General features: G+C 35.7%; 1 protein-coding gene across 1 annotated transcript; it reads right to left on the bottom strand.

Moving 5' to 3' along the window:
- Positions 1-4,296: 4,296 nt before the first annotated feature.
- Positions 4,297-26,999, bottom strand: LOC100173310 (FSHD region gene 1). Its single transcript, NM_001132857.1, is given in 6 exon segments — positions 4,297-7,359; positions 10,545-10,649; positions 15,609-15,734; positions 24,639-24,704; positions 25,902-26,084; positions 26,853-26,999. Coding segments are annotated over 3 exon segments (285 nt in total). The 5' UTR covers positions 15,675-15,734; positions 24,639-24,704; positions 25,902-26,084; positions 26,853-26,999; the 3' UTR covers positions 4,297-7,245.
- Positions 27,000-27,238: the final 239 nt, after the last annotated feature.

The following is a 27,238-nucleotide window of genomic DNA, read 5'->3' as shown; positions in this document are numbered from 1 at the left end:
AACATCAAAAACTTTGCCCTTATATACCTTATAAACCTTTAATTTCAAGGCATGTTGATTAGTGGGCATCTGCTATAACATACTTTCATGGTCATTTAATTAACCATTATTTGGGTATACCTTTTTTTAAAACTGATTTTTAAAAACTGGAAAATATTTAACACATCTTCATCTTGCCCTTTCCTTAACATATGTAGATCAAGGGAGTCACTGAGAATCAGTTTTAGGGATAGTTATAAAAATCTTAATTTGCAACTGTTACTTTGTCCTCAATGTAATAACTGGAAAAATAATTTACGTTTCAAAGGCTTTAATCTTTGTATTTCTTTGAAAAGGAAACTTCACCGAGGTTCTTTAAAAATTCTTGCTCTGTCCTAGAGTAGAGACTGATAGACTCATGGATATGGTCCTCTAATGGATCTGTACCACTTCAGTTCTCTGAGTGTCGCCCTCCTGTGGTGAAAATTAAAGCTTATTTTCATTTCATGTCTAGGATGTAGTATGTTCTTGTTGGGAAAAAATGATGTTTCTTGAGAAATAAGTGCCTTCAGTATCACTGTGTGTCACTTAATAAATATGACTAATATCTACTTTCACCAGTTGCTGCAATTTGATCCTTAAACAGCCATCTTTAAATTATACTTTTTCTTTGGTTAAAGTAATTATAATAGACATTAATTATTTTTACATACTTTTCTTATGTGGACAGCCATTCTTAGAACTGAAACATTCATATGTTTATATTACAAGTACAATTATTATTTATTATTATTAATGTCAGTAGCCAAATGTAATCAACTCTCTTCTTTTTACTTCCTTTTTTGAATCAAAATGTTACACTTATACAACAAGAGCAACAGCTCTACATCTGTATCACTGCAGTGCCTAGAAGATACAACAGGACAATTTACAAAATCAAATTTCCAGGAAGTCTTTGCACACACCTCTACTACAAAAGATGCTTCAGAGACTAGAGAGTCAGAGGGCAAAGAGAGGAAATATTCAAATCCCAGTTCAGATCAAAAGGGAAGAAAGCCTGGTGTTGAAAGAAATCCAAGAATGACTGAGTCTGCAACTCACTCCTTTCTGTAAAGTTTTCATGGCGTTTTACTTAAAATATTTACTCTTATGATGGTCAATAATATGAATAGTTATGCTTTGTAAGAGATTTATTCTTTACTTATAATTAATGGATCCTTCTAAGTCATTATATGTTTAGTTGCTATAGTAAGATGATATGAAAGATTTGTTGCCTGTTAAATGTTTCTGGGATCTTTACTTTATTTCTATATTATGATCTGTGCTTCCAAAGTTGAGCTGTAATTTTATTGTTTATTCAAATGTAGAATAAAGCTTAAGTTTTGGGAGACAAATAAAAGCTAAAGTTTTCTTTTCAGCTCTATAGAACAGTCATTTATTTCTATAAATGTTCTTTATGTAGCTTTCCTAGTTCCACATTTAGAAAGATAAATATGGGGATCTACACAGGTCTCAGTAAACAATAATTCTTGATTAATAATGCATTTATTATAAAGCTTGAAGTTTAAAGTAGAATTTTGCTCAGCCTACATATCTTTTATAGTCAGGCTGCTATAATTATGTAATACCCAGTTAAATTTCAATTTCAGATAACAGAGAATAATATTTTAGTATAAGCATGTCCCAAATATTGCATGGGATATACTTACACTGAAAAAAGTATTTGTTTATCTGAAATTTAAAATTAACTGGGCATGATATATTTTCTGTGGCAACCTGTTTTATAGAGAACAGAGTAAGTCAGCTAAATTTTATAATACTTAACCCTAACCTGGTGTTCTAAGTCTTTCTTTTTGTAATTATTATTATTATTTGGAGTCAGGGTCGTGCTCTATCACCCAGGCTGGAGTGCAGTGGCACAATCACAGTGCCCTGTAGCCTTGAGCCTCTGTTCTCCAGTGATTCTGGCACCTCTGCCTTTGCCTCCGAAGTAGCTAGTACCACAGGTACGTGAGCCCAGCTAATTTTTTTTTTTCTCATAGAGACAGTGTCTCAGGCTGGTCTGGAACTTCTGGGCTCAAGCAATCCTCCCACCTCTGCCTTCACTTCCTAAATAGTGGAGACAACAGACACACGCCACCACCATACCCAGCTTACTTTTTATCAGGTTGGTGCAAGAGTAATTGTGGGTTTTGCCATTGAAATTAATGGCAAAACCCGCAATTACTTTTAGCACCACCCTAATAATTTTTTGTGGAGACAGTGTCTTGCCCTGTTGTCTAGGCTGGTTTCCAACTCCTGGGCTCCAGTGACCCTCCTGCCTTGGCCTCTAAAATTCTGGAATTACAGATGGGAGCCACTGCACCAAGCTACTTTGTATAATTGTTAACATAAACATAAATATTTTGAGAAAGAGGAATGTCAAAATCATTGGAGGAAAATATATTGTAAAGTATACAATAGAAAAAATCAAACAAAATACAACAAATACAACAAAAAATTATCAAAATTTTCAGAGGAACAAAACAAAATCTAGTTTTACAATCTTCAGAATTCAATCCCATTATATCAAACATATAAAGAAACATATTCAAAGAAAAAGGCAATCAATAGCGACTGACCTCGAGATGACCCAGATGTTGGAATTAGTGTGGATTTTTAAAGTAGTTATTGTAACTCTTATTAAAATCAAAACCCCAAAAACCCTTAAAATAAATGGATAGGAAATCACAGCAGGGTAGAAGAAACTACAATAATAACAAAGGCTCAAGTGGAAATTCTAGAAGTGAGAAAGTTTTCAAAATTAAAAAATAATCAGTTGTGTTGAGGAGCAGCTTGGAGGTGGTAAAGGGTCAATGAACCTTAAAATACAATTGAAATGATTCAATCTGAAAAATGTGAGCAGTCATAGGTTGGGGTGAGGGAGCTTTTCCTTTGGTTAGTGCTTTTAGGTAATCTTGGTTTTGATAAGATTACTAGACTGATCCGTCAGGGGCTTGCTAAGCCAGAGTTTATCTTGGTTTCAGTAGTGCTTTAAACAAAACTCATATCCTTGTGTACAAGATGGAAGAAGAGTGGACCAGATGACAATATTTAGATGCAGTCATTCTTAATCTCCGTTGCTCTCCCAGTGGTCTAGCTGGGTTTTGTAAAAAGTGGAATGGGAGGAATAGGGAAGGAGCCCCCACCTACCCTCTCCCATGGTCCACTTGTCTTCCTTCACTAGTGGATAAAGTCCACGGGAACAGGCAAGTTATTTTAAATCTGTATCTTCTGTTGTCAAGATCTGTAATTAGTTCTGCTTGCTGGACTGGGGACAGGAACCAAGGGAACATGAGGGTGAACGAGTTAACATGGAGTGCAGGAACACACTGTGCCTACATGCAGAATGTTTGTGACAGGAAAGCCAGTCAGCAGGCAGATGGTCTCAGATACCAAGCTAGTGTTGGAAAGCAAGATTCAGTCTCTTGAAGGCGGTGTTCCTCATTGTGTGGTTTGTATCACTTGCTTCAGAATGACCTGGAGTACTTGTTAAAATGCAAATTTTGAGCCCAATCCTAGACCTCCTAAGCCTGCAACTCTACGGATGGATCTCAGTAGTCGATATTGGAAACGTACAGGTCCCTAGGAGATGCTTATGCATATATATTTGAACTGTTGTGTTTAAGGGTTAGGGAGCTGACAGAAGCAAGGAATAGACCAAGCCCTTGGGTGGGAAGGCTCCATAACCTTGGCACTGTTAGCATTCTTGGCGGAACAGGATTATGCCACATGCTTTGCAGCATCCCTAGCCTCTACCTTCTAACACCGTATTCCAGTTGTGAAAACCAAAAATGTCCCCTGGAAGGCAAAATAGTCACCAGTTGGGAACCGGAACCTCTGCTTTGTGGGATCAGAGTGGTTACTTTGTTCCCAATCCAAGGATCAGAACACACGATGAGAGAAAGTCCAGCTATTGGAACTGGAGTGCCAAGTTGAAGCTAGACCTACAACAAAAGCTCCAAAAGCTCCTTTATAGGGCTGATCCCATGCCTCAGCTACCTAGCTTGTACAGAAGCCATGTAACTCTAGATTTGGTGACAGAAGGAATTTAAAGGCTAGAACTAGATAGGGTCTTTCAGGTTAGGCCAGCACACAACGTGGACTTTTGACATCATCCAGATGATTGAACCAACCTCAGTCCTGAGGCAGAATTTCCCGTGGCATCTGATACACGGCCTGGATTTGGAGCTCTCACTGGGATTAGATGCCACGGGAATATTGTGTTTAGGAACTCTGAAAGACACAGGCTTCAACAAAGCAGACCTAAGCAACACGTAGCATCTGAACTTCTTTATTAGCTTCCATTCCAGCCCACGAGGACAAAAGCATCACATACATATCCACTGTGGCAAACCTGTCCTCAGTAGGGTTTTTCCCCAGTACTACTCTCGCCTCTGTCCTGAGCCCACTTGCTTCTTTATAATGTTTCCACTTTCTGTCCCACTCCCTAATAGATGATTTTTCCTCTCTGCCCATCCCCCTGGTTCTGATATTTGGATTGTCTGTGATCTGAGTAGTACTTAGGAGGTAGAATCAAAGCCTTGTTGATTGGATTGGGAGTTTCTCACTTCCTATTAAAGGCACTGATTAAGCATCTATTGTATAAAGTAAAGTAAGATTATGATCCAGTAAGAAAGATTCCACAAGTAGCGCAGGAAGAATTGGTTTCTAGTACACTTCATGCTTCAGGACAGGAAATCCAGAAAAAAATTCCGTGGTACGTTAAATGTGTACTGTAAGTTTCATTTCCATATGAAAAACTGTAGTTAGCTAAAAAGTACATCCATGAAGAATCCTGATTAAACTTGCTTAATCCTGGTTAAACTAGCTAATAGCTAAACAACAATTTCACAACAACTCAAGAACTCTGTAAAAGCATTTCCTCTGAATATTTTATTCAGAAAAAAACACAAAAAGATAAGGCAGAAACAAAAGTCCCAGTCATTTGCAGTATCTGTCGGTTTCAATTTGGCTCTAATGTTAAAACAAAGAAAAATAGTAAAATTAATCTATGTAAAACATGCCATATATATTCAACTGCTAATAAATATAAAAAGCTTTAAAAATGTGTGCTCAATTTTGGTTACTGTGTTACCACAACACTTATATTAAAATATGTATACTTTTAAATTTGGTTTCTATAAAAAATGGATTCTAATCTTATAAAAGTTATTTCCTAATATTCAATAAATGTTGTCTAAGGGCTTTTTCAATCCAAATAGCAATTTTAATTATTCCAGAATTTAATGGTGCTCTAAATTTCCATTTAACAGGGTGAGAATGCTGTATTATTACAAGTGATAAAAGTTACAGGACATAGAGGTTATTCCGTTTTAGAGTCCACATCCTGATTATATTTTATAACCTCTTCTTGATTTCTTACAACTACATACATATTCATTTGCTCAGCTGGAAAAAAATTCTTAACATTATTTACCGACTTTAGGTATGAACTCTACCAGCAAGTTAACAGGAAATATGTAATTAAACATTGCCTTTATCAAGTAATGTAAAAAAAGGGTAAGAGTAACTTTGGAACATATGACTTGAATGAGCAGCTGGTGATTATCAAAATCTGGCACTTAATTGATTTATACTTGTACACTCACAGCTAAACATCTCTGTTTTTCTACGTTGTAACTCTAGGACATTACTTGTCTACATAGGAAGAGTAATAAATATTAATAATGTGCTATGATAAACATCCTGCACTCTTCCAAATCTTACAAAAAAACTGCTTCAATTTCACTTGTTTAGCTTTTATACTTAGTTTTTTAATTGATCTATGCTTATTTTAAGGAACCTGAACTACTCTAACAGAATCCACATAATTTTTATATTAGTCAAACTGCTTCTCTCTAAATCTGGTTGTAATAGTTATAAAAAGATAATGATAAATTTATGAAGTAGATACAGTCAAACCTGAATTTCTTAAAGGATATACTTAGAATCGGTTATAATTTTTAGATATTCTTTCTTGACAGTCTTTTCCCAAACTCATGATATCCTCTCTAGGTAATATTGCCACACTCATAAATTAGAAATAAAGACAAAATTGTGAAAACTACAGTAATTTAAGAGAATATAGGTTTTCTACATGCCATTTCTATTGGCTACTGAAAATAGTGGAAATAAGTAAATAAATAGCTACCTGTCCAGAAGCATCTCATGCAAAAATCCATCTTTCTGAGCCTTTTTAAGAATTTTACTGTCTTCTTTAATTATTTTAACTTTGTGGTCTTGGAAGCTCTGAAATTTCTTTCTCCAAAGAAAATGTCTTCATTGAAAAATACCTCAAACTCTGATTATACATATTTACTATTAAATTTATAAATACTGTTAATTTCTTTTTCACTTATTAAAAAGTCTAATTATAGGCCAGGCACAGTGGGTCACACCTGCAATCCCAGCACTTTGGGAGGCCAAGGCAGGCAGATCACTCGAGGTCAGGAGTTCGAGAACAGCCTGGCCAACATGGTGAAACCCCATCTCCACTAAAAATACAAAAATTAGCCGAGCATAGTGGCGTGCGCCCGTAGTCCCAGCTACTCTGGAGGCTGAGAAAGGAGAATCACGTGAACGTGTGAGGTGGAGGTTGTGATGAGCTGAGATCGTGGTGCTGCACTCCAGTCTGGGGGACAGAGCGAGACTCCTTATCGAGGAAGAAAAAAAAAGTCTAACTGTATTTTTTTTAATAAGCTGGAGATTCTGAACAACAAAGACGACCTTCATGACCTCTCAAGAGCAGGGCCACTCATTGACTGGGTACCACAAGTCCCCACTTCTATTAGGGCATGCTGGCTGGAGTCCCCTGTGTCCTGGCCATAGCACAGACTTTGACTGGCATCACGCCCATTCTATGAATTAATAGAGAGATTGACTAACCCGAGTGACTAGCTTTGGGAGCTGGTAGGATGATTAGGAAAACTGAACGCTCAAGAAAAAAAAGCATTTAGCTCAGTGCTCTGTCCTAGAGGCTACATTGTGTTGCCTCTTCTTGTCCATCAGTTTTCATTTTTTCAGACAGGGTCTTGCTCTGTCATCCAGGCTGGAATGCAGTGGTGATCAGAGCTTACTGCAGCCTTGAACTCCTGGGCTCAAACAATCCTCCTGTCTCAGCCTCCCAAGTGGCTGGGCCTAGAGGCATGCACCACCATCCCCAGCTAATTAGGTAATTTATTTTGAAAGCACTTTGAGAAGCACTTCACTGTCAAATGTGTAGGTCTAAAAGGAAAAGCATACATACACATAATTGATTTCACATTGTTTTACATTTCCTTTGTCTTCTTCTGGAATGTCATCTTTTTTCTTGGTTTCTCTTTCAGCACAGGATCTAATCTAGATATTGAAAAAGAGAATCCAATGGGTTATATGTTTATCTTCCACCTTCCCCACTTTACATATCACATAAAACATTCGAGATGATTTCTTATGCAGAAGAAAAAATTAACTGAGCAACAATATTCAGAAAAAGACCGGTTCTGGCTATGTGTTTTTACTTCATATATATAATCTATATGAGTAAGTGCTATCACATGCTTCCTCCTCAGCCCTTGTGTCAGAAACACTACAGACAAAATTATTTCAGAAACATTTTATACATCAGATCCTGCTAGGCAATCAAGCAATCATTAATTTAATTTTGTCCTCCAAGTGAATACACTAGGATCAAATTATCCCTAGTAGACAAGTGTCATTTGGTCAGATTGAAAGCTCAATAGCTATTTCACATTGCACAGGCTATTACCAAACTATTAAAACTTTTAACATTACACAACTTGTTTTTAATTAATTGGAACCCACCTCTTTTAGTAGCTTCTTATGTCCTCCTAAGTTGGATAGATGTTTACTATCACATGTCATAAATTAATTAATCTTCATCCAACAATTAGGATCACCCACAGAACAGGCAATGGGCAATGAATGGTAAGGATTCATGTCTCCTAAGGGATCTCTGTGGCCAGAGTCCAGTTTCAGAGCTGCTTAGAAAGTGATGACAAATAACATGTTTGTGCCAATGACATCTTTGTGACAGTTTTGATTTGAGGGTTCCCAGACCTCAAAACATTCCCTGCTAGGGCCTGTAACACAATGCTACCTTTAGTAAGAGGGATCTGTGTTCTGGTAGATAAGGCAAGGTCCTAAAGGTGAAGGGCTGATAGAGATTAATTAGGACAACCTGCAATTAAATGGTATGAAAAGAGTCCTAAATAATCACTGTTCAGAGCTTCCAAGTACTTAAGTAACCAAAGAGACCCAGAAAACTTTGTATTTCATCTGAAAATTGCTTTAAATAGTGAAAAATGCAATCTTTGTGTATCTTTGTGTCTTTGTATAAGTGCAAAGCACTGCACATATATTTGCAATTGTTGCCTTCAATAACACTTTTGTGATGATATCCAGATGAAAAAAATTTAAACATGATACAATAAAATATAAATAAATTAAATTAAATGCAAGTCACAAACCCATCTGCATTTCCTCAATGACCTGTTTCCTGAGAAGCAATGTGAAATGAAATACTGAAAGTGGCCTCCGGAGTCAGCTGGGCCTGGGTACACATCCTGTCTTACCACACCTTGAAATCACTGTGATTTCCATGAACTGACTGACAAAAACCACGAGGATGTAAGGAGGGTCAGAGGCTGTCTTCCTGTCTGTAAGGCTGAGCTCACATCCACCTGACAGGAGCATTATGGAAATTCAAGACTACAACGCATGTGCCGGATGCATGCAGTGAAAAAATATAGCATTTCACTTCTCTAACTGTAAGAAAATCTCTACATTTTTGATTGAAATTGTTTGAGCTTTAGATTTGAAATTATCTGAAATCAAGACTATTCTAAAAAGAAAATCAAACATATGACCGGAAATCTAACATGAAGCACGTACAGAGAATTGAGAGATGCTTTTAAATTACACTGGCAGTAAAGAAAAATGTAACATAAATTTTTATGCTCTAATTATAAGAATGAAGGGCATTTTAGAAAAGGCATTTGCCCCCTCTCTTAGAGCCTTCCACTCTGGCCCGCACAATGCCAGCAAATCTAGGTCAGACTGGATGCAACTTATGATTCCCAACAGAGACAAACAAATCAAGGTTCACGATGCTCAGTATTGCGTTGGAATGCCAAGACACAGAAAAACCATGTGTTAAGAAGGGGGGAGTTATTCTTTAGACACATCCTGGTATATGTTTGTCATTAAAGATCAGTGGCTTTTGTGAGTCTAAGAAATTAGGCCTTAAATGTTTTCATCAAATTCCAGTTAACTACCTGATTTATCTAGGTTATATTCACAGTACTATTTAGAATTTCACCTTGATATGAAGATGTCTGTTTAACTTTTACAATGATGTAAAACAAACAGTAGGATTAGGGAGGGCACAGGCCACTGGTGCAATGGACAACGTGTCTAACTACGGATGAGGGAATTTAGCCTGGAATAAGGAACTTTTATTTCCAGCCTAGTGAGGCACACACATTTTAAAAATAAAATAAAAATCATGTTTCATGTGATTCATGTTTCTCCTAATGCAAAGAAGACAGGTACTATTAATAAAAATATTTTTAAAATGTAAGGGGTAAGGCCCCAGAAGTTCTGCTATGATTTTTTGTTTCATAGAGTGATTATCATCACAGAAGCTAAAGCATTACATAAATACAAACGCTTATACCCCGACCTGGTAATTCTGCTTCTGGAAATTTATCTTCAGGTCCACCTGCACATCCACAAATTGATGCATATTCAATGTTATGTACTGCAGCACTGTTTATAAGAGCAAAAGACTGGAAACAGCCTAAATTTCCATCTATAAAAGACTACATAAATTAAGGTACATCCCTAAAATGGAATATTATGTGGCTTTTAAAAAACAGAGAGAAAAAGAAAAGCAAGAAAAAGAGAAAATTTTGTACATTCAAACTAATAGTAGAAAACTCTCCAAGAAACAATTTTAAGGAAAAAAAATCAGAAGTTGAGAAGACTATAGAGGAGGCTGCCTTTAGTGTAAAAATATTGAAAATTATAAATGTATTCATATGTTTATAAAGAAATTTTAGGAGGCTATAAAAAAACAAAACAAAGGGAAAGAGGAACAGGAGCTAGGACACAGGTGAGTAAGAAGCATGGCAGGCATATGTCTTCATCTTCATATGCTTTTATTTAAAAATGTTGGATCACGTGTACATGTTATCTATTTTAAAAATTAGATTTTAAAATACAAGCAAGAAAACAAGAAAATGAAAGCTTAAAAAGAGCATGTGGAACTACCAGAAAAAAATACTAATCCATGGAGATAATGGCAAGGCAGCTCCTAGATCAACTGATTTCTCTACAACATTGTATAAACAAGCCATCAACTATGTGACTTATAATTAAAAATGAGTCTATTTGAAACAGCACATTAAAAAAGCTATTAACTAAACCTTTAATGTGACAGTAAATGATGATTTAACATTTTAAAGAGATACAGTCACATCGCATGTGTGAATGCAGTCATCCGTATAAAATGTCATCATTACCTTGATCATTTCTTCTTCTCCTGCTGTTTTACTTTTTGCTTCTATGTCTCCTGCTTCATTGCATCTAATAAAGCAGCTATTTGAGGCCAATAAAGCCATTTTCCCCTAAGTGAAACAAAATAACAAAATAGCCATGAGGATACTTCTTGTAGAAGAAACATTAAGTGTTTAGACTGAATTAATTTTTCCTCCCTGATTTAAAAATCACAGAAAAGAACTTAAGAGAAGAACGTAAAAAATATAATACAAGAACATATAGAAAAGGAAACCAAAATTACCTTTCATTTTACTATTCAAAGATTACCACAATAAACATTTGTAGTGTATCTTCCTAGTAGGACTAAATTCTAATTAGATGAGGTAGGATTGCTTCCTTTCTAAAAGATCTACTGAAGATAAAACTGTTTAGTTCTGTTTGAAAAATTAACTTTAAAGACAAGAACATAATTATGAATGCATACTCTATTAAAATATTAGCATTTTAAGTAAAATTTATTTTCTTCGGAATTAGAAAACATGAAAAGGTATATACAATGCCTTTGGTGTTTTGAACTTAAGAATCAATGACTGAGGGACTTTTGTGTGTGAAAATAAATATTCATATACTATTTTAGTTGTTTAATGTTTGATGTATTCACTGCTTTCTATTAAACAAAATTTTAAAAACTGATTTTATTGTGTATCTAAATCTGGGTTATAAATATGGTTAGCTTAACTCCCATAACAAATAAAATGTTTATTTATAACTTGTATTTGATTGATTCTTTTGGAAAACTTGGAATACCATAATATTTAGACAAAATATTTATAAATATAATGATTACAAAATATGTTAACCTTATATCACATCCAGTTAAAAACGTGCTGATAACATGGATTTAATATCTTAGTCAAGTCACAAGGGCTGGGTGGTCTCTCATCTGGATGGCTCCTGGTGAGCCCTGGAACATGGCGGTTCACATCGCATGGTGTGGTCCAGGTGATTTAAACCTCTGCCACAGATTATTCAGCTGAGTCCTTTTTGCAATAGAGTTTAAAGACCCTCTTTCATTTAAATTTAAATTTTTGAAACTTAGTGTCATTCCTAAAAATAAAATGAAATGAACTTTCCTAAAGTGTTGTATTATTAGTACTATCTAAGTCATCATCCTGGCCTTATGAAATATTGGCATTTTCTACTGGTGTAACTTTTATTAGAAGTATCTCATCATAACTAGTAGGATCATCTCAAAGGGGTTGCAACACATTACAGGTAATGAAATCAATGTAGTGTTTCCTGAACGGTATTGGGTGGGTGGGGGGGAAAAGGAATACACACAGACACACAGAGGAAGGGGTAAAAGAGAATAAGAAATATCAAGGTGCATAACACATGGATAAGTAAGTATTGTTAAGTACAACTCTTGCTTCAGTTATACATATGTGTGTGCTGGGCTGCAATGTAAAAATGCATTTCTCAATGGATTAGGTCAAAACAGTTTTCAAGTCACTGACTTAAGATTTTATCCTAGGGGATGAGGAACTTAGTCTAAGTGATTACCTCTTTCTGGTAGGATGTTTGTTTAATCTGTCATCTTAGAAAACACTGCTGACTTCCTATTTTCAGTTCATTATTGTATACTACTAAAGCTGCTACTCAAAGGCTGAACTTATCTTCTATTTGCTTGTTCTGCGTGGTGCCCACTGGTCCTTACTGTTTCTGATATAGTGATCTACTTTTTAAAGACAGTTTAGCACTCACATATTTTTGTTAAATCTTTACTTCTCACACAAACAGAAAAGGGAAATTATGTATTCTGTATCAACAAAGATTTAACAAATCATCCATATACTACAACTGTCTACTTACTAAAATTAAGAATTAGTATATTATCATTTTTCTTCTTATATTAAAACTATCTTTTCGTAAACTATTTTAAGCTTATGAACTGAAAGTCTTTTAGAGATAATTTACTTCAATGAACTATTATTATTTATATTTTATACACAAATTGCCACAACTTTGTCTTAGCTAGCTCCACAGTTCGCTTACAGTCTGTAATGTTTCTGAAAGCATCCATGATTTCTGCTACAAAGAAGATACTTAGGAACTATTCTGTTTTCCTACTCTGAGACCTAAAATTGACTGGTTCTTCCATGGAAATGAGATCCATATCTAGGCACTAAGGGTATACAGAAATAATTGTGGGCAAAAGTACTAATGCTATTTTTGTTGCACTATATTATGAGATCTCTTTAAGGCTCTATGTTCTTACTGATTTATTCCAGTTTAATGTATTATACTATTGCATCCTACTTCTTTTTAAATATATTATGATTGACTGTTACAGACTTTCTGTTAAACTGACAGGAAGTTTTTGTAAACAATAACAGCACTTACATTTGAAAGACTGGATCCCCCTGTTCTCTTGGTTCAATTGCATCTGAACGCTCAACAACAAGTTCATCTGAATTTATACCAAGATATTTTCCATAGCCAGATTTCAGGGCAATTCTATACATTAATATGATAGATAAAAGTTAAAAACTGAGAGAAAATTAATTATAGAACATCAAAACAGGACATGTGTATGTGTGTGGGTGTGTACATATCTAAAATTTCAGACTGGACATATTCCAAGTGTTCAAAAGATGCATGTGGCTGAGTGGTGACTCACTCCTGTAATCTCTGTGCTTTGGGAAGGCAATGGGAGAATTGCTTGAGGTAAGGAGTTCAAGATCAGCCTGGACAACAGAGTGAGACTCCATCTCTACAAAATATTTAAAAAGTTAGCTGGGCATGGTGGTGTGCGCAGTTTTAAATTTAGTTTTATATTTTGCTGTTTTAATATAAACATTGTACCTTATATATTACGTAACAAATATTTTCAAAATTCATCATTCTTCAATTATACCTCTTTAGTTATAAGTTCAATAATAAATTACTAAAACTTACTTTTTCTCTTATCACAAATAGTACTATTTACATCTATTCTGTACATAAAACTGATTTATCCTTAGAAAAAATTCCTAGAAATAATTGGATCGAAGGGTATAAACTATAAAGTTCTTATGTCATCACACTGTTTTCCAGAAAATGCTGCTTCCATTTACATTCTTACCTCAAATTAACAGAGTATGTTTTGTATCATGGATTTTTTTTTAAAATTATGACTCTAAGAAAATACTTGAAAACCTGATATGGGAAAAGAACAGTATCCTATTAATTTGTATTTTAGTAGTTAACTAGAATAACAATTGTTTTTTTTTTTTTCCTTTCCTTTTTAGTTTTTAGATTATCTGGTAATGTCCCTGTTCATTTTTCTATTCAGATCTGACTGTTCACAATTTTTCTACTGGGGTCTTCAGTGCTATGAATTCTAAACAAGATACATATGAAGAGTAAAATCTCACTGCCTATTAAGGTTGTTGCAAATATTTTCCTCATTTGTCAGTTAACTTTCTTTATAATCTTTTTTTGTTTATAATTGTAAAGCAGTTTAAAACTATTGAAATTTTTCTTCCTCTGCTTTTATTCTTTGTCTTTCACCCTACTTATCAGACTTTCGAAGAAAGTATAGAAATAATCATCTTAATGTGATTTTTTAAAATTATGATTTCTTTCACCTTACCAAGAATCTCCTCGGATGCCAGAATTGAATTTTACTCCTTTATACATTAATGATTATATAACGGAAATCATTATCATGTTGATGTAACCAATTACTAAAATATGTAAATTCACTTTCAGTATCTTTTACCCAAAGAATCATTCTATACTGCTGCACAAGGAGAGAATAAAAAAGGTTATTTTATAAAATGACTGTAAAAATAGTGAGTAAATATATTCTTTTGGTAGTTACAATGCTGTAACATTCTCTGCTGGTTTCAACAATATTCCTTTTTTTAGTCTTCCTGTTTGTCTTTAGCCTTCCAAACAGTGAGTTTAAATATCATAGCAACAATGAACCAGGTTTTATACTATTTGATTTATTTTTTAATCTATCTCATTTGGTGTGTGAAATCATTAATCTGCATTTTTTAACTTACACATCTTTTTTCCAGCCTAGCATTATATATTGATAGGAAATCCATTAAAATTAGATCACAAAATCTACTTTTAAAAAAGCTATTTTGTTTTTTATATCAAAATTACCGTGGGCTTAAGACAGATACTAAAATTTTTAATGAATACAATTAAATTTTTAAAATAACTAGTTACTAATTATATTACAATATAAGATCACCTGGAATCAGATAATTTGACAGCCATAAAGTGCTCTGGAGGACTAGGGCCCTCATCAATTATTGGAGAAAAAACATGTGAAAATAAATTTGACATTTGCTGTAAATATAAAGACATTATTTTGCTTTAAAAAATGTGGTTATTTTCTTCTGCAATTAAATGTAAGAATATTCAGATATACTGATGTCACTGTAATACTGTATCTTTGGAATCAAGATATATTTTACCTTCTTTTAACTACAATGTTAATTTTATACACTGAGTAAGACAGGGTGATATAATGCTTATTTAATAACTTTCGAGATAGCTTCTCTTTATGTTTTAAAATACAGTCATAAATAAGCATTTATTTAAAAAGCTAAATGCTTTCATTTATTTAATGGATGGCCTTGCTGACCAAATGATACTGCTTTTTATCTACTAATTACTTTGTAACTCGTTAGTGCTTCCTCTAATGGACTAAAGAAAATGAGCAAACTTCAAATTGTTAAATGCACCCAGGTTAGTTTTGGTAACAGGTCTGAATAAAAAAGAAATTCAAACATGTTTGACTCAAATATGTTTCCTTTTTCTTTCCACTTACTATTTTATTTATTCATGTTGTTTTGATTTCCAAAGATACCCTTCTGGAACTACACGGAATGTTTTCAAATGCTTATGTTAGAAAGAGGGACTTGCCAATGGCTGGTAAATATTAAGGAATTAAAAAATAATGGAAGAGTCAAATTCAATGGTTCCATTCCTTTGGAAAATATTTGAGACTAGTTAGAGTTTGGCCTAAGTGAATGAATGTCCTAAAATCTACACTTGCGGCAGGATCTTCCCTTCCAGACACAAACCTTCTTAGTGTGGAGCTCCCAGGGTAAAAAGACCATTGTTAAGTGCTTGTATATAGGTTCCCTCATCCATTTCAATGGCTATGGTTCCTGAAATTTCGCCAAAGTTTTTTACTGTCCACCAGGTTCCTAAAAAATAAAATTGATATTTCAACTTTATATTTTAGTTTTGACACAGAGTTCTTTGTTATTATAACTTAGTTTTAAAACTTTTTATTTTCAGTCGTAAGAAATAATACAAAGATCTCACATATCCTTTACTCGTTTTGTCTCAATGATGACATCTTGCATAAGTATCATACACTGTTAGAATCAGGAAACTGACATTGATATAATCCATGAAGCTTATTCAGATTTCACCAGTTTTACATGTATATGCATGTATGTGCACAGATTCATGCAACTACCAGCACAGTCAGAATTAAGTTTTTAAAATACAAAATAGCAACATACAGCCAGCCATGGGGGTGTATGCCTGTAATCCCAGCTACTCGGGGAGCTGGAAAAGAGAATCACTTGAGCCCAGGAGTTCAAGGTTATAGTGAGCTATGATCACGCCACTGCACTCTAGCCTGAGTGACAGAGCAAGGTCCTGTCTCAGAAAAAGACCAAAACAAAACAAAAGACAACATGTAAGATACAAATTGATATATGGAGAATGGTCACTCTCATGAAAGACCCCAGCCATCTATTCATGCCTGCTTTCCAGAGGCAATGTCTATCATAATGTTTCTTAAAAATGCCTCTACAGGAAGACTTTCTAGCATAGTAATCTTTTCTTTTTTTTTTTTTTTGAGACGGAGTCTCACTCTTTCACCCAGGCTGGAGTGCAGTGGTGCGATCTTGGCTTACTGCGACCTCTGCCTCCCGGGTTCAAACAATTCTCTGCCTCAGCTTCCCGAGTAGCTGGGGTTACAAGAGCCTGCCAACATGCCTGAATAATTGTTTTTGTATTTTCAGTAGAGACGGGGTTTCACCACATTGGCCAGGCTGGTCTTGAACTCCTGACCTCGTGATCCACCCGCCTCTGCTTCCCAAAGTGCTGGGATTACAGGTGGGAGCCACGGCGCCTGGCCAGTAATCTTAACTATGATTTTAGATTGAAAGCAAAATGAGCAGAATCTGTGTCTATGTATACTAAATTCCGATTTTCCAATAGAAATATTAGACTCTAGCAAAAATTATTTTAACAGTTGTTATAAAAGTTTATATCTTAATGTTAAAAAATATCCTCAAACCTCCTCCTAAATTGTACTTTAACTAGAATAGAAATGAGTCAATCATCAACTGGATATTACATATTAAGGAATTCTTGTTAATTTTACAAGGTCTGATAATGACATACTATAATGTATAAAAATAAAGAACAAAACAGGTGATGAGAGAAATACATACCACGTTAAGAAATGTACATTTATGTAGTTATGGGTAAAATGACATAATATCTGTGATTTTACTTAAAATTTTCTACGAAAAAATGTGTGTGTGGGTGATTAAGTAAATGAAATGAGATTGGCAAAATATTGATAATTAATGCTGGGGCCTGGGCACATGGGGATCCATTATATTCTATGTATGGATTAGCTTGGATATTTCCATAATAAAAAGGTTTTAAAGATTCAGTTAATTCCACTGCACAAAATTTTCTATTCAACTAAACATTTCATGCTTTTCATAATCAATTTTAAAATACATAAAATTTTAGCTAAAATGAAGTTGGACCCTTATCTAACACCAAATACAAAAAGTAACTTAAAATAGACCAAAGACCTAAATGTAAGAGCTAAAGTTAGAAAACTTTTAGAAGAAAATGGGAAAAGCTTCACGACAATGAATTTGGCAATGATTTCTTATATAGAGCATCAAAGGCACAGGCAACAAAAGAAAACATAGACAAACTGGACTTCATCAGAATTAAAAACTTTTGTGCATCAAGAACCACTGTCAACAGAGTAAAAGGCAACCCAGAGAATGGAGAAAATATTTCTAAATTACATACATTGTAAGGAATTCATATCCAGACTATATAGAGAACTCTAAAAAGACAAACACCACAATTCAAAACTGGGCAAAGGATATACACGGACATTGCTCCAAAGATGATATACAAATGGCCAATAAGCACTTGAAAAGACGCTCAACATCACTAGTCACTAGGGAAATATAAATCAAAACCATAATGCAATACCACTTAACACCCATTAGAATGCTATTATCAAAACAAACAAAAAACAAAAAACAGAAACCAAGAAAACCAGAAAAACAAATGTTGGGCAGGATGTGGAGAAACTGAAACCCTCTGCAATGCTGGTGGGAAGGTAAAATGGTGCATGCATTTAAATGCCACTGAAGTGTACACGTGAAAATAGAAAAACTGGCAAATTCTATATTCTGTGTATTTTACCTCCACACACACACAAAACCAATGGAGAAAAAGAACATTAATCAAAATTAAAATTTCATCTAAAGATGATTAGAAAGCAATAAAACTAATGACAATTTAGATGATTGAGTTATACCTACAATTGTTTTCAGGAAAAGAAATAATGCTTTATTCTGAATCATTATGAACAGTGTTATGATTAGCAAGTCTTTCTTATAAATGTAATAGTTAATAATTTTAAATTAGTTTTACTTTGTATGTTCTATGCCACATTCACCAAGTACACTTAATATTAAATAAAATCACTTAAATATAATATCTCATTAATGTTTTGCAAATGAAGAAGAAATTTCTGGCAGACAAACTCCTCAAAATTTTCACACTCTGTCCAAGTAGGGAAATGATACAATAACATTACTTACAATATTGTCAACTGAAAAAGAAATTACTTTGAGCAGATGCCAGTATTTTTTCTCAATGAGATTTCAAAGAATAAGAAAGCTAAACACACTATCATCAAGAATTAAATGTGAGCATTCTGCCTATTTTCTGCAAGTGGCCTACATTCAACCTTTGGAGGTATGCTTATATGTTTAACGACTAAAGTAACATAACATAATACTTAACAGTGCCACTTGGGGGTTTTAGCTGTGAAAAAGCAGTGGATCCTAAGAACAGTGGGCACTGAAGTTGCCTGTCTCTATGTCAGGTTACAGCTCAAGCTGTGTATATGCTGCAGACGCCCAAGCTGAATTTAAGAGAATCCGCTCTAAAACATTACTTGCTATTTAGACACATGCTTAAAGTTATTTCCCTTTAAACCTTAGGCAGATTGTGAAATATTCCCGCAGTGTTGTCTCACAATGCATAATAAAGCTTTTCACATATTTTCACATAGTTTATAATGTTTACATATGTCTGGCATGCCTGTAATCTAGCACTTTGAGAGGTGGAAGCAGGAGAATCGCTTAAGCCCAGGAGTTCAAAATCAGCCTAGGTAACAACAGGAGACCCCCATCTTTACAAAAAAATTAAGAAATTAGCTGGGTATGGTGGTACAAGACTGTGGTCCCAGCTACTCGGGAGTCCGACATGAGAGGATTGCTTGAGTCTATGAAGTTGAGCGTGCACTGAGCCATGATCATGTCACTGCACTCCAGCCTGAGCAACAAAGCAAGAGCCTGTCTCAAAAAAAAAAAAAAAAAAAAAAAAATGGCCTGATGCACCAGTGTCATGGCTGATAAGATACTACCAGGGCACCCTCATTCTAGTATCAAGGCTGTGTGACAGCTCACCTCGCCTTCTGACTAACTCAGTGCTTCTGTGTTAAGGGCCCCTTTAAATCTCTGCCTTCATTATTTGCTTGGCACAAAGGAATGATATATCTTAGATTTTGTAATGGAATTTTCTTCCCCAATCTTACTGTAGTCTAAGTACCCTTCACAGACCTTCTATTAACCCATAGCTTACTTAGCTTTAGTTCCTGGGTAAATCAAATCTGTGTATTGCAAACTACGATGTTGTAAGTTCAATTGCTTCTGAATCTAGCAGAACTCAGTGAAACTCTTTGCTTACAGACATGCTCATTTTTATGAATGTCACACATGGGATTCTCCATGTGAAAGGCAGAATTTCTTTCATCCTATTTACCAATCCCTTCAGATCCCTGTGAGCAACCAACAGAACAGCTTTAAAAAATTAAAAGTTTTTTTTCTTTCCCTTCACAAATAGACCATGCTTACTTATACGGCAAGTTTAGAAAATCCACAATGCAAAAGAAGGTGGAAGAACAAAGAGAAAAAGACACAGAAGGACTTCCTCTTCCAGCCGAGATGGACTTGCCCTCCCACGATGACCAATGAGAAAACTGAAACTGGATAGAATATTTGAGAAAACTGTTTTCGGGGATTGGAACACAGGCAGAACGGGACTGTGATATTTGAGAACAGGAAAACGCAGGAAGCAAATCTCACACACACTTCTGTTTTCTGCCCAATGGCAGTTTCTTGACCACACAGAGAGAGGTAGAGACCTCCAAAAATAAGGCAATGTCACTGTCACTAAGCTGAGAGTCTTGCAGTGCTAACATGTTTGGAGTTTATAGAATAAGGTACAGGAGAAGAGGGAACTACATACAGGTGAGGCCACAAAAGTGTATGCAAAAGTTCTCTGCAGGTCTGGGGCCAAGGGCTGGGGGGAGTGCATACAGTAGGCAGGCTCCACAAGGCCTATACAGAGTGGCTGGCACTTCTGAGGGCTGACTGGAGATGCCAGAGATCACACAAATTTGGGACACAGCAGAGTGGCGAGAACTCACCAAGTATACCTAGAACATGTGGCTGAGGCCCATGAGGATGAGCCTTTCCTAGAGTAAGAGTCACTGTCTAAGTCTACAGGCAAAAACCTAATAAATAAGCACAAACTAACAAAGCCCCAGGCTTGACAGAAGCAAAAGGGTGGTCAAATAATTTAACTAGGCATTAAGACATTTAACAGAAATAAAGGTTAAAATGTTATGGAAATGAAAGACTGAATTCATGAGGAAGACTTAAAAATCCTAAATGTGTACACATGACAGCTTCAAAATACTTTAAGCAAAAACTGCTCAAGTAGACAGATCTAGAATTACAGCTGGAGATTTTAACATAACTCGCAATACATTGCAGGATGAGTAAAAAATCAGTAAGGACCCAGAAGATGTGCAGTCACAAGCTCCACCAGTTCATCCAACTGACATCTAAAGAACACTGAACCACCGGGCGCCACGGCTCACGTCCGTAATCCCAGCACTTTGGAAGGCCGAGGTGGGTGGGTCTCCTGAAGTCAGGAGTTTGAGACCAGCTTGGCCAACGTGGTGAATCCCCGCCTCTATTAAAAATATAAAAAAATTAGCCAGGCGTGGTGGCAGGTGCCTGTAATTCCAGCTCCTCCGGAGGCTGAGGCAGGAGAATCACTTGAACCAGAGAGGTGGAGTCTGCAGTGGAGCCTAGATTGCGCCACTGCACTCCAGCCTGCTGGGCAACAGGGCGAGACTTCATCTCCAAAAAAAAAAAAAAAAAAACAAAAAACCCCTGAACCAACATCTGCAGAATACACATTCTTTTCAAGTGTACATGGAAATTCACTAAGAAAGTATATTCTCCAACTATACTATAAATGAATTAGAAATCAGCAACAATAACATACCTATAATATGTCTATGTAGTAGAAATAAAAAACAATACACTTTTAAATAACTCAAGTGTCCACGAAAAGAAAAATCACAAGGAAAACTAGATAATATTTTGAATGGAATGAAAATGAAAACAAAATGTGTTGACTGTAACTAAAACTAAAGTGGAATGAAGAGATCTAACTCCCTTCTTAAGAAGCAATAAAACAAGAGCAAAGTAAACTGAAAATAAGTTAAAGGGAGGAAAAAAAAGACTAAAAATAAATGAAATAGAAAATGAAAAAAAGAAAATAAGTAATACTGAAACAGGCTTGTCCAATCTGAGGGCTGCCTGTGGTACAGGCCATCTTTGAATGCAGCCCAACACAAATTCATAAACTTTCTTGAAACATTATGAGATTTTTTTGCTTTTCCTTTTCTTTTGGCTCATCAGCTTATCGTTATTGTATTCTATGTGTGGCCCAAGACAGTTCTTCTTCTTCCATTGTGGTCCAGGGAAGCTAAAAGATTGCATACCCCTGTACTAAAAGATCATTAATCATCTAAAATAAGTGATCTTATAAAGAATTGATAAACCTCCAGCTAGACTGACTGATCCAGGAAAAAATACAAAAAACACAAATTACCAATATGAAGAGACTGCAATACAGATTAGATTCTACAGGCATTAAAAGGATATTAAAGGAATATTCTGAACAATTTTATGCCAATAAATCCAACAACTTGGATGAAAGGAAGTTTTCCTAAAAGACACAAATTACCAAAACTGACAACAGAAAAATCTGAAAATATCTCTTAAAAAATCTTAATTCTCCCACAAAAAAACTAAAACCAAACCAAACCAAACCCTCTAGGTTCAGATGACTTCACTGGTAAATCCTATCAAACATGTAAAGAAGAAATCATACCCATGTTACACAGCTATTTCCAAAAACAGGGAAGAGACAGCACTTCCCATCTAATTTTATGACACCCAATATCACTTGACACCAAAATCAAATAAAGACATTACAAGAAAAGGATACAAAAGTCCACTATCTCCCATCAACCCCAATATAGAAATCTTAAATAAAAAAAAAAAACACCTAGAATTTAACTCTAGCAATATTCCAAAGAACAATGCACCACAACCAAGTGGGGTTTATCTCAGGGATGTAAAGTTAGTTTAAAAGTTGAAAATGAAACCAATGTAATTCATTGGCAGAATGAAGAAAGTTGTATAATCATCTCAACAGATACAGAAAGAGGCATTTGACAGCATTAAACATCGTTATGATAAAAACTCCCAAGAAACAAAGTTTAAAAGGAATGTATTCATTTTGATAAAGGTTTTCTCTGCAGATCCTATAGACATCACACCATATGGTGGACTACTGAAAGCTTTCTGCCTAAGCTTGGAAAAAATGCAATTATGCGCATTCTCGTGACTTCTGTTCAACACTATGGAAGTGCTGGACAGTATAATAACCAATAAAAAGCAAGACAAGACATAAGGATTAGAAAGAAAGAAGTAAAACGATAGTCACAGAAAACATAATTGCAAATTTCTTAGTTTTCTACATAAACAAAGCACAAGAAGTAATAAGTGAAACAGACTTATCAGACTACAAAGTCACTATACAAAAATCAACTGCATATCTATATACTGACAGCAAAAAACTGGAAAATCAAATTCAAAAGTTGTATTGACAGTAGTACAAAATTATAAAACACTTAAGAATAAATTTTTAAACAGGCATGCAAGACTGCTACATTGAAAATTATGAAATATTGAGGCCCAATATTAAGATGTTGATTCTCCCTCAAATGTTCTGGACTCAATACAAAATCTGAGAAAATCCAACAGGCTTCACTGTAGAAATTAATAAACTAATAGCAAGTACAAAGTTGGAGGACACACACTACCTGATCTCAAGACTTCATGAAATTATAACAATCAAGAGAAATATACCAACAGAAAAACAGACAATCGATAGAACACAGTCCAGAAATAGACAAATACATAGAAAGGTAATTGATTTTTTATGAAGATACAAGACTGGATTAATGGAAAAAGGAAACACCAGTGGTGCTGGCACAAATGTCTATCAAGATGTTAAAAAAAAAAAGTAAATCTTGAAACCAAACTCACACGATGCCAAAAATTAATTTGAGATTAATGACAGATTTAATGTAAAAACTAAAACTATGATGCCTCTAAAAGACAATGTACAATATTTTCCTGACTTTGGGATAAGCAAAGATCTCTTAGGTCAAAGAGATAAAGCAGTAACCATAAAAGAAAAAAATAAATTAAACTTTTTAAAAATTAAAAGCTTCTGACCATCCTGGCTAACATGGTAAAACCATGTCGCTACTAAAAACACAAAAAATTAGCTGGGTGTGGTGGCGGGTGCCTGTAGTTCCAGATACTTGGGAGGCTGAGGCAGGAGAATGGCATGAACCTGGGAGGTGGAGCTTGCAGTGAACCGAGATCACGCCACTGCCCTCCAGCCTGGGCGACAGAGCGAGACTCCATCTCAAAAAAAAAAAAAAAAAAAAAAAAAAAATGCTGTCCATCCGAAAACCATCTTTAAGAAACTGAAAAGATAAAACTCAGACTGGGAGAAAAGACTGATAACACCATCAACTCTTGGCAAGGATGTAACTGGAGCACTAATTCATTCTTGGTGGGAGGGTAAAATGGCACAACCACTTTAGAAAATTTTTGGCAGTTTCTTACATAGTTAAACATTCACCTATCCTTTGACACAGCAATTCCACATCTACATATCTACCCTAGATATTTACCCTAATTTTAGAATTGTTGATTTGCCATTTCAAAAGCAATGATTCTTCCAGAACAGTAGCTTTATACCATTCCATATTTTATATTTTTTTTAAGCTACCATAATTTATGAAGATTCAAAATGCAACTTGCCAAGTTTTAAAAGAGAAAAAAAAAAGTATGGAAACAACTAAATGGAAAATAGGCTGGTTAAATGTGTTTGGATCAGTTTATTTCTAGTATCATTTACAGGCTACCCTGATATTTATTTAAAATTTTCATTCATTTTAGAGTTGACAAAATAATGATTTTTCCTGTGAAGATACTTCGTTTAAGAGACAACTGACTTCTATAACTAAAATGTATACATGTTCAAAGACAACAACTTGTAAAATATATTTGGTTGAATAACATTTACATTAAGACTTTAAAATTATGTATCAGAATCTCTGGCTACTAAGCAGTCTAATGGTGCCTACTAAGTCAGAGAGTTGTACTTCCTCTCTCCTGTGCTCTGTTCTGACAATGAAGTAAAGGCATCAATAGCATCTACTGTGCTAAAGAATAAATGGAATTCACAACTGTAGGTAATATTTAAGCACTTTAAGACAAATATGAATACATCATATATTTCTAACTAGGAAAATATTTTCAATGAGATCTCAAGAAATGTTAACTTTTTTCAGAACACAGCACTGAAAACTGACTCACCAACAATATCAAGCTGGGTTTCTTCATCTTCTTCTCATTTTCTCTTCTTTGCTCTTTTTTTTCTTACTACAGGACGTAATTTATATAGATGAGTTTAGGTATATTGATTTGTGTGATAAATAAATATCATAAGATTGAAACTTGGAAGTCTTTTAAGCTGTTTCATTTATAAATTATTGACTTAGGAAGACTTACATTGCTATGCCCTCTTAAATACAATACTGAGAATTTGCTTCAGGCTTTGTACATATTATGTTAAAGTTCAAAGCAGATTGTAGAGCCACACTGCCAGATTTTAAATCCTGATTCTGTCACTTCTTAGCTCTGCGATTTTTGGAAAAGGTACTGAATCTCTCTGTGAGTCAGTTTCTCCACTTAAAAAATTAGGATAATAACTTAACCCTTAAGGCTATTGTGAGGATTAAGAGGTAATATGCATCTTCACACATTGCTGGTGGAGATGTAAAATGGTGCAGCATCTACAGGAAACAGTTTGTGGTTCCTCAAAATGTTAGAGTTACCATATGACCCAGCAATTTTACTCCTAAATATGTATACCCAAGGGAAATGAAAACATATGCCCACAAAAATACTTACATAAGAATATTCACACTAGCATTAGTCAAAATAGTCAAAAAGGGGAAACAACCTAAATTTTCATCAACTGACGAATGGATGAACAAAGTGTTACATCCATAAAATGGACTACTACGCAGCCATAAAAAGGAACAAGTGCTACAACAATGATGGACCTCAAGAATATTATAAGTGAAAGAAGCCATATACAAAAGGCCACATGTTGCATGATTTCTTAGGAAATGTTCAGAATAGGCAATTTCACATAGATAGCAGACTAGTGGTTGCCAAGGACTAGGAGAGGGAGAGGATGGGATGTGACTGCTTTAATGGGTAGGAAGAGATTTCCTTCTGAGATGACGAAAATGCTCAGCAACTAGACAGTGGTGAACCTCATGAATATATACTAAAAACCACTGACTGTACAAAAGGGTGAATTTTATAATTATGAATTACATCGCAATAAAAAAATAAAAAATCAAGAGTGATTTGAAAAAAGTTAATGTGCAAAGTGCCTACAACAATTTCTTGGCACACTGAAAGTGCTATATAAGCATTAATTATGATCATTACGATAATCTTAAGACACTCTTGTCTGCATTTTCATCATAAAGTTTTCAGAAGATAACTCTCCTCTCCTCACAGGAAATTCACAGAGTAAAAATCTCAGATTCATTCAGAACATACCTGCCACTTATTCTGGCATCTTCATGAGCCCAGACTCCTCGAGAGGGTTCTCAAGGGCAGTGGCCTCAGCTCACTCCTTGATACTTTCTTTCCATCTCGTCTAAAAATATCAAAACCTCTGTTTATCACGGAGACCAGGAGGAAATGCTCAATATTTCTATGTACAGTCAACCTCGGGCAAATCTGCCAGTTATAAAAGAAGCGGGGATATGAGTGGACAGGTATTTTTCTCCTAAAGAGCTAATAAATTACCACTACGACCTCCTCCTCACATTTGGCTCAATTTATTTACTGCATATATGTTCTCTCATTTAATCCTCACCGTCTTCTAAAGGTATAAAAAATGGTCTGAAAGTATAAATGTGTAAACGGAGGTTCAAAGATATTTGATCTGTTAATGAGTAAATGGAAGTTCAGACATATTAACCAATTTGACACAAATTACAAAATTAGTAAATGACAGAGTGCAGGGTCGAGCCCACATCCCTATCAAAGCCCATATACACTTCAACCACTGTGTGATTCATCCTGGTTTCACTCTACATATTAGCTTAGAAAAAATTAATCAATAATTTTTCCAGGAAGAGACAATGGAGAAAATAATCATCCCTAACAAAGGAAGTTATTATCATGAACTACGAGATCAGACTAACGCAGACCACCAGGCAGAGGCCTGGAGAGATGCCTCAGGGGACCCAAACTCGTGGGTACGGGTCCACGGGTCACCCGCCCGTCTATCCTGTTTCCAGGGTCGTCCGCGCGGGAGGCTGCTCCTCTCTGCACAGGCGCCAGGAACTGCGGTCCGGCCTCTGTCCAGCCTGGAGAGGGGCCAGGGCGAAGCCTGGGAGGCCACAAAGCCGGCTCTCCGGGCCACGACTTCTACCGGATTCGCGGGGGTGGAGTGCGTCCGAAAAGAACTGAAGAGGCTCCCGCCGGAGCTGCAGGACCCACCTCTTCGCCTTGGTTCCCTTGAGCACAAGCTTGGTCGACTTCACATAAGAGTTCTCGGCCATGGCTCCAGGAGACTCCTGCACGGAGAGGCTGAAGCCGACTCAGGACGAGTATGTGACCCGCAGCAGCACCAGGGCGGAGAGGAACAGAAGTGGAGGGGAAGTAAACACTCCTTGACAGCGTACGTCTGTCCAGAACCCGCCTTTGTCTTGACCCAAACGCTGAATGGCTGAGATTTCCACTTCCGCGTTTCTGCCGGAGAGCTACGGCGGCCGCAGAGGGCCGAAAGATGTCCGCACGCAGCTGCTCCCTGGCTCCCTCTCGAGGAGCCCCTGAGGATTCGCGCCTCCCCGAGGGGAGGAAAGCCCGCCTGAGGCGCAGTGCGG

The sequence above is a fragment of the Pongo abelii genome, chromosome 13 (genome assembly GCF_028885655.2).
Source record: "Pongo abelii isolate AG06213 chromosome 13, NHGRI_mPonAbe1-v2.0_pri, whole genome shotgun sequence".
Taxonomy (NCBI): domain Eukaryota; kingdom Metazoa; phylum Chordata; class Mammalia; order Primates; family Hominidae; genus Pongo; species Pongo abelii.
This window is presented reverse-complemented; position numbering and strand designations above follow the sequence as displayed.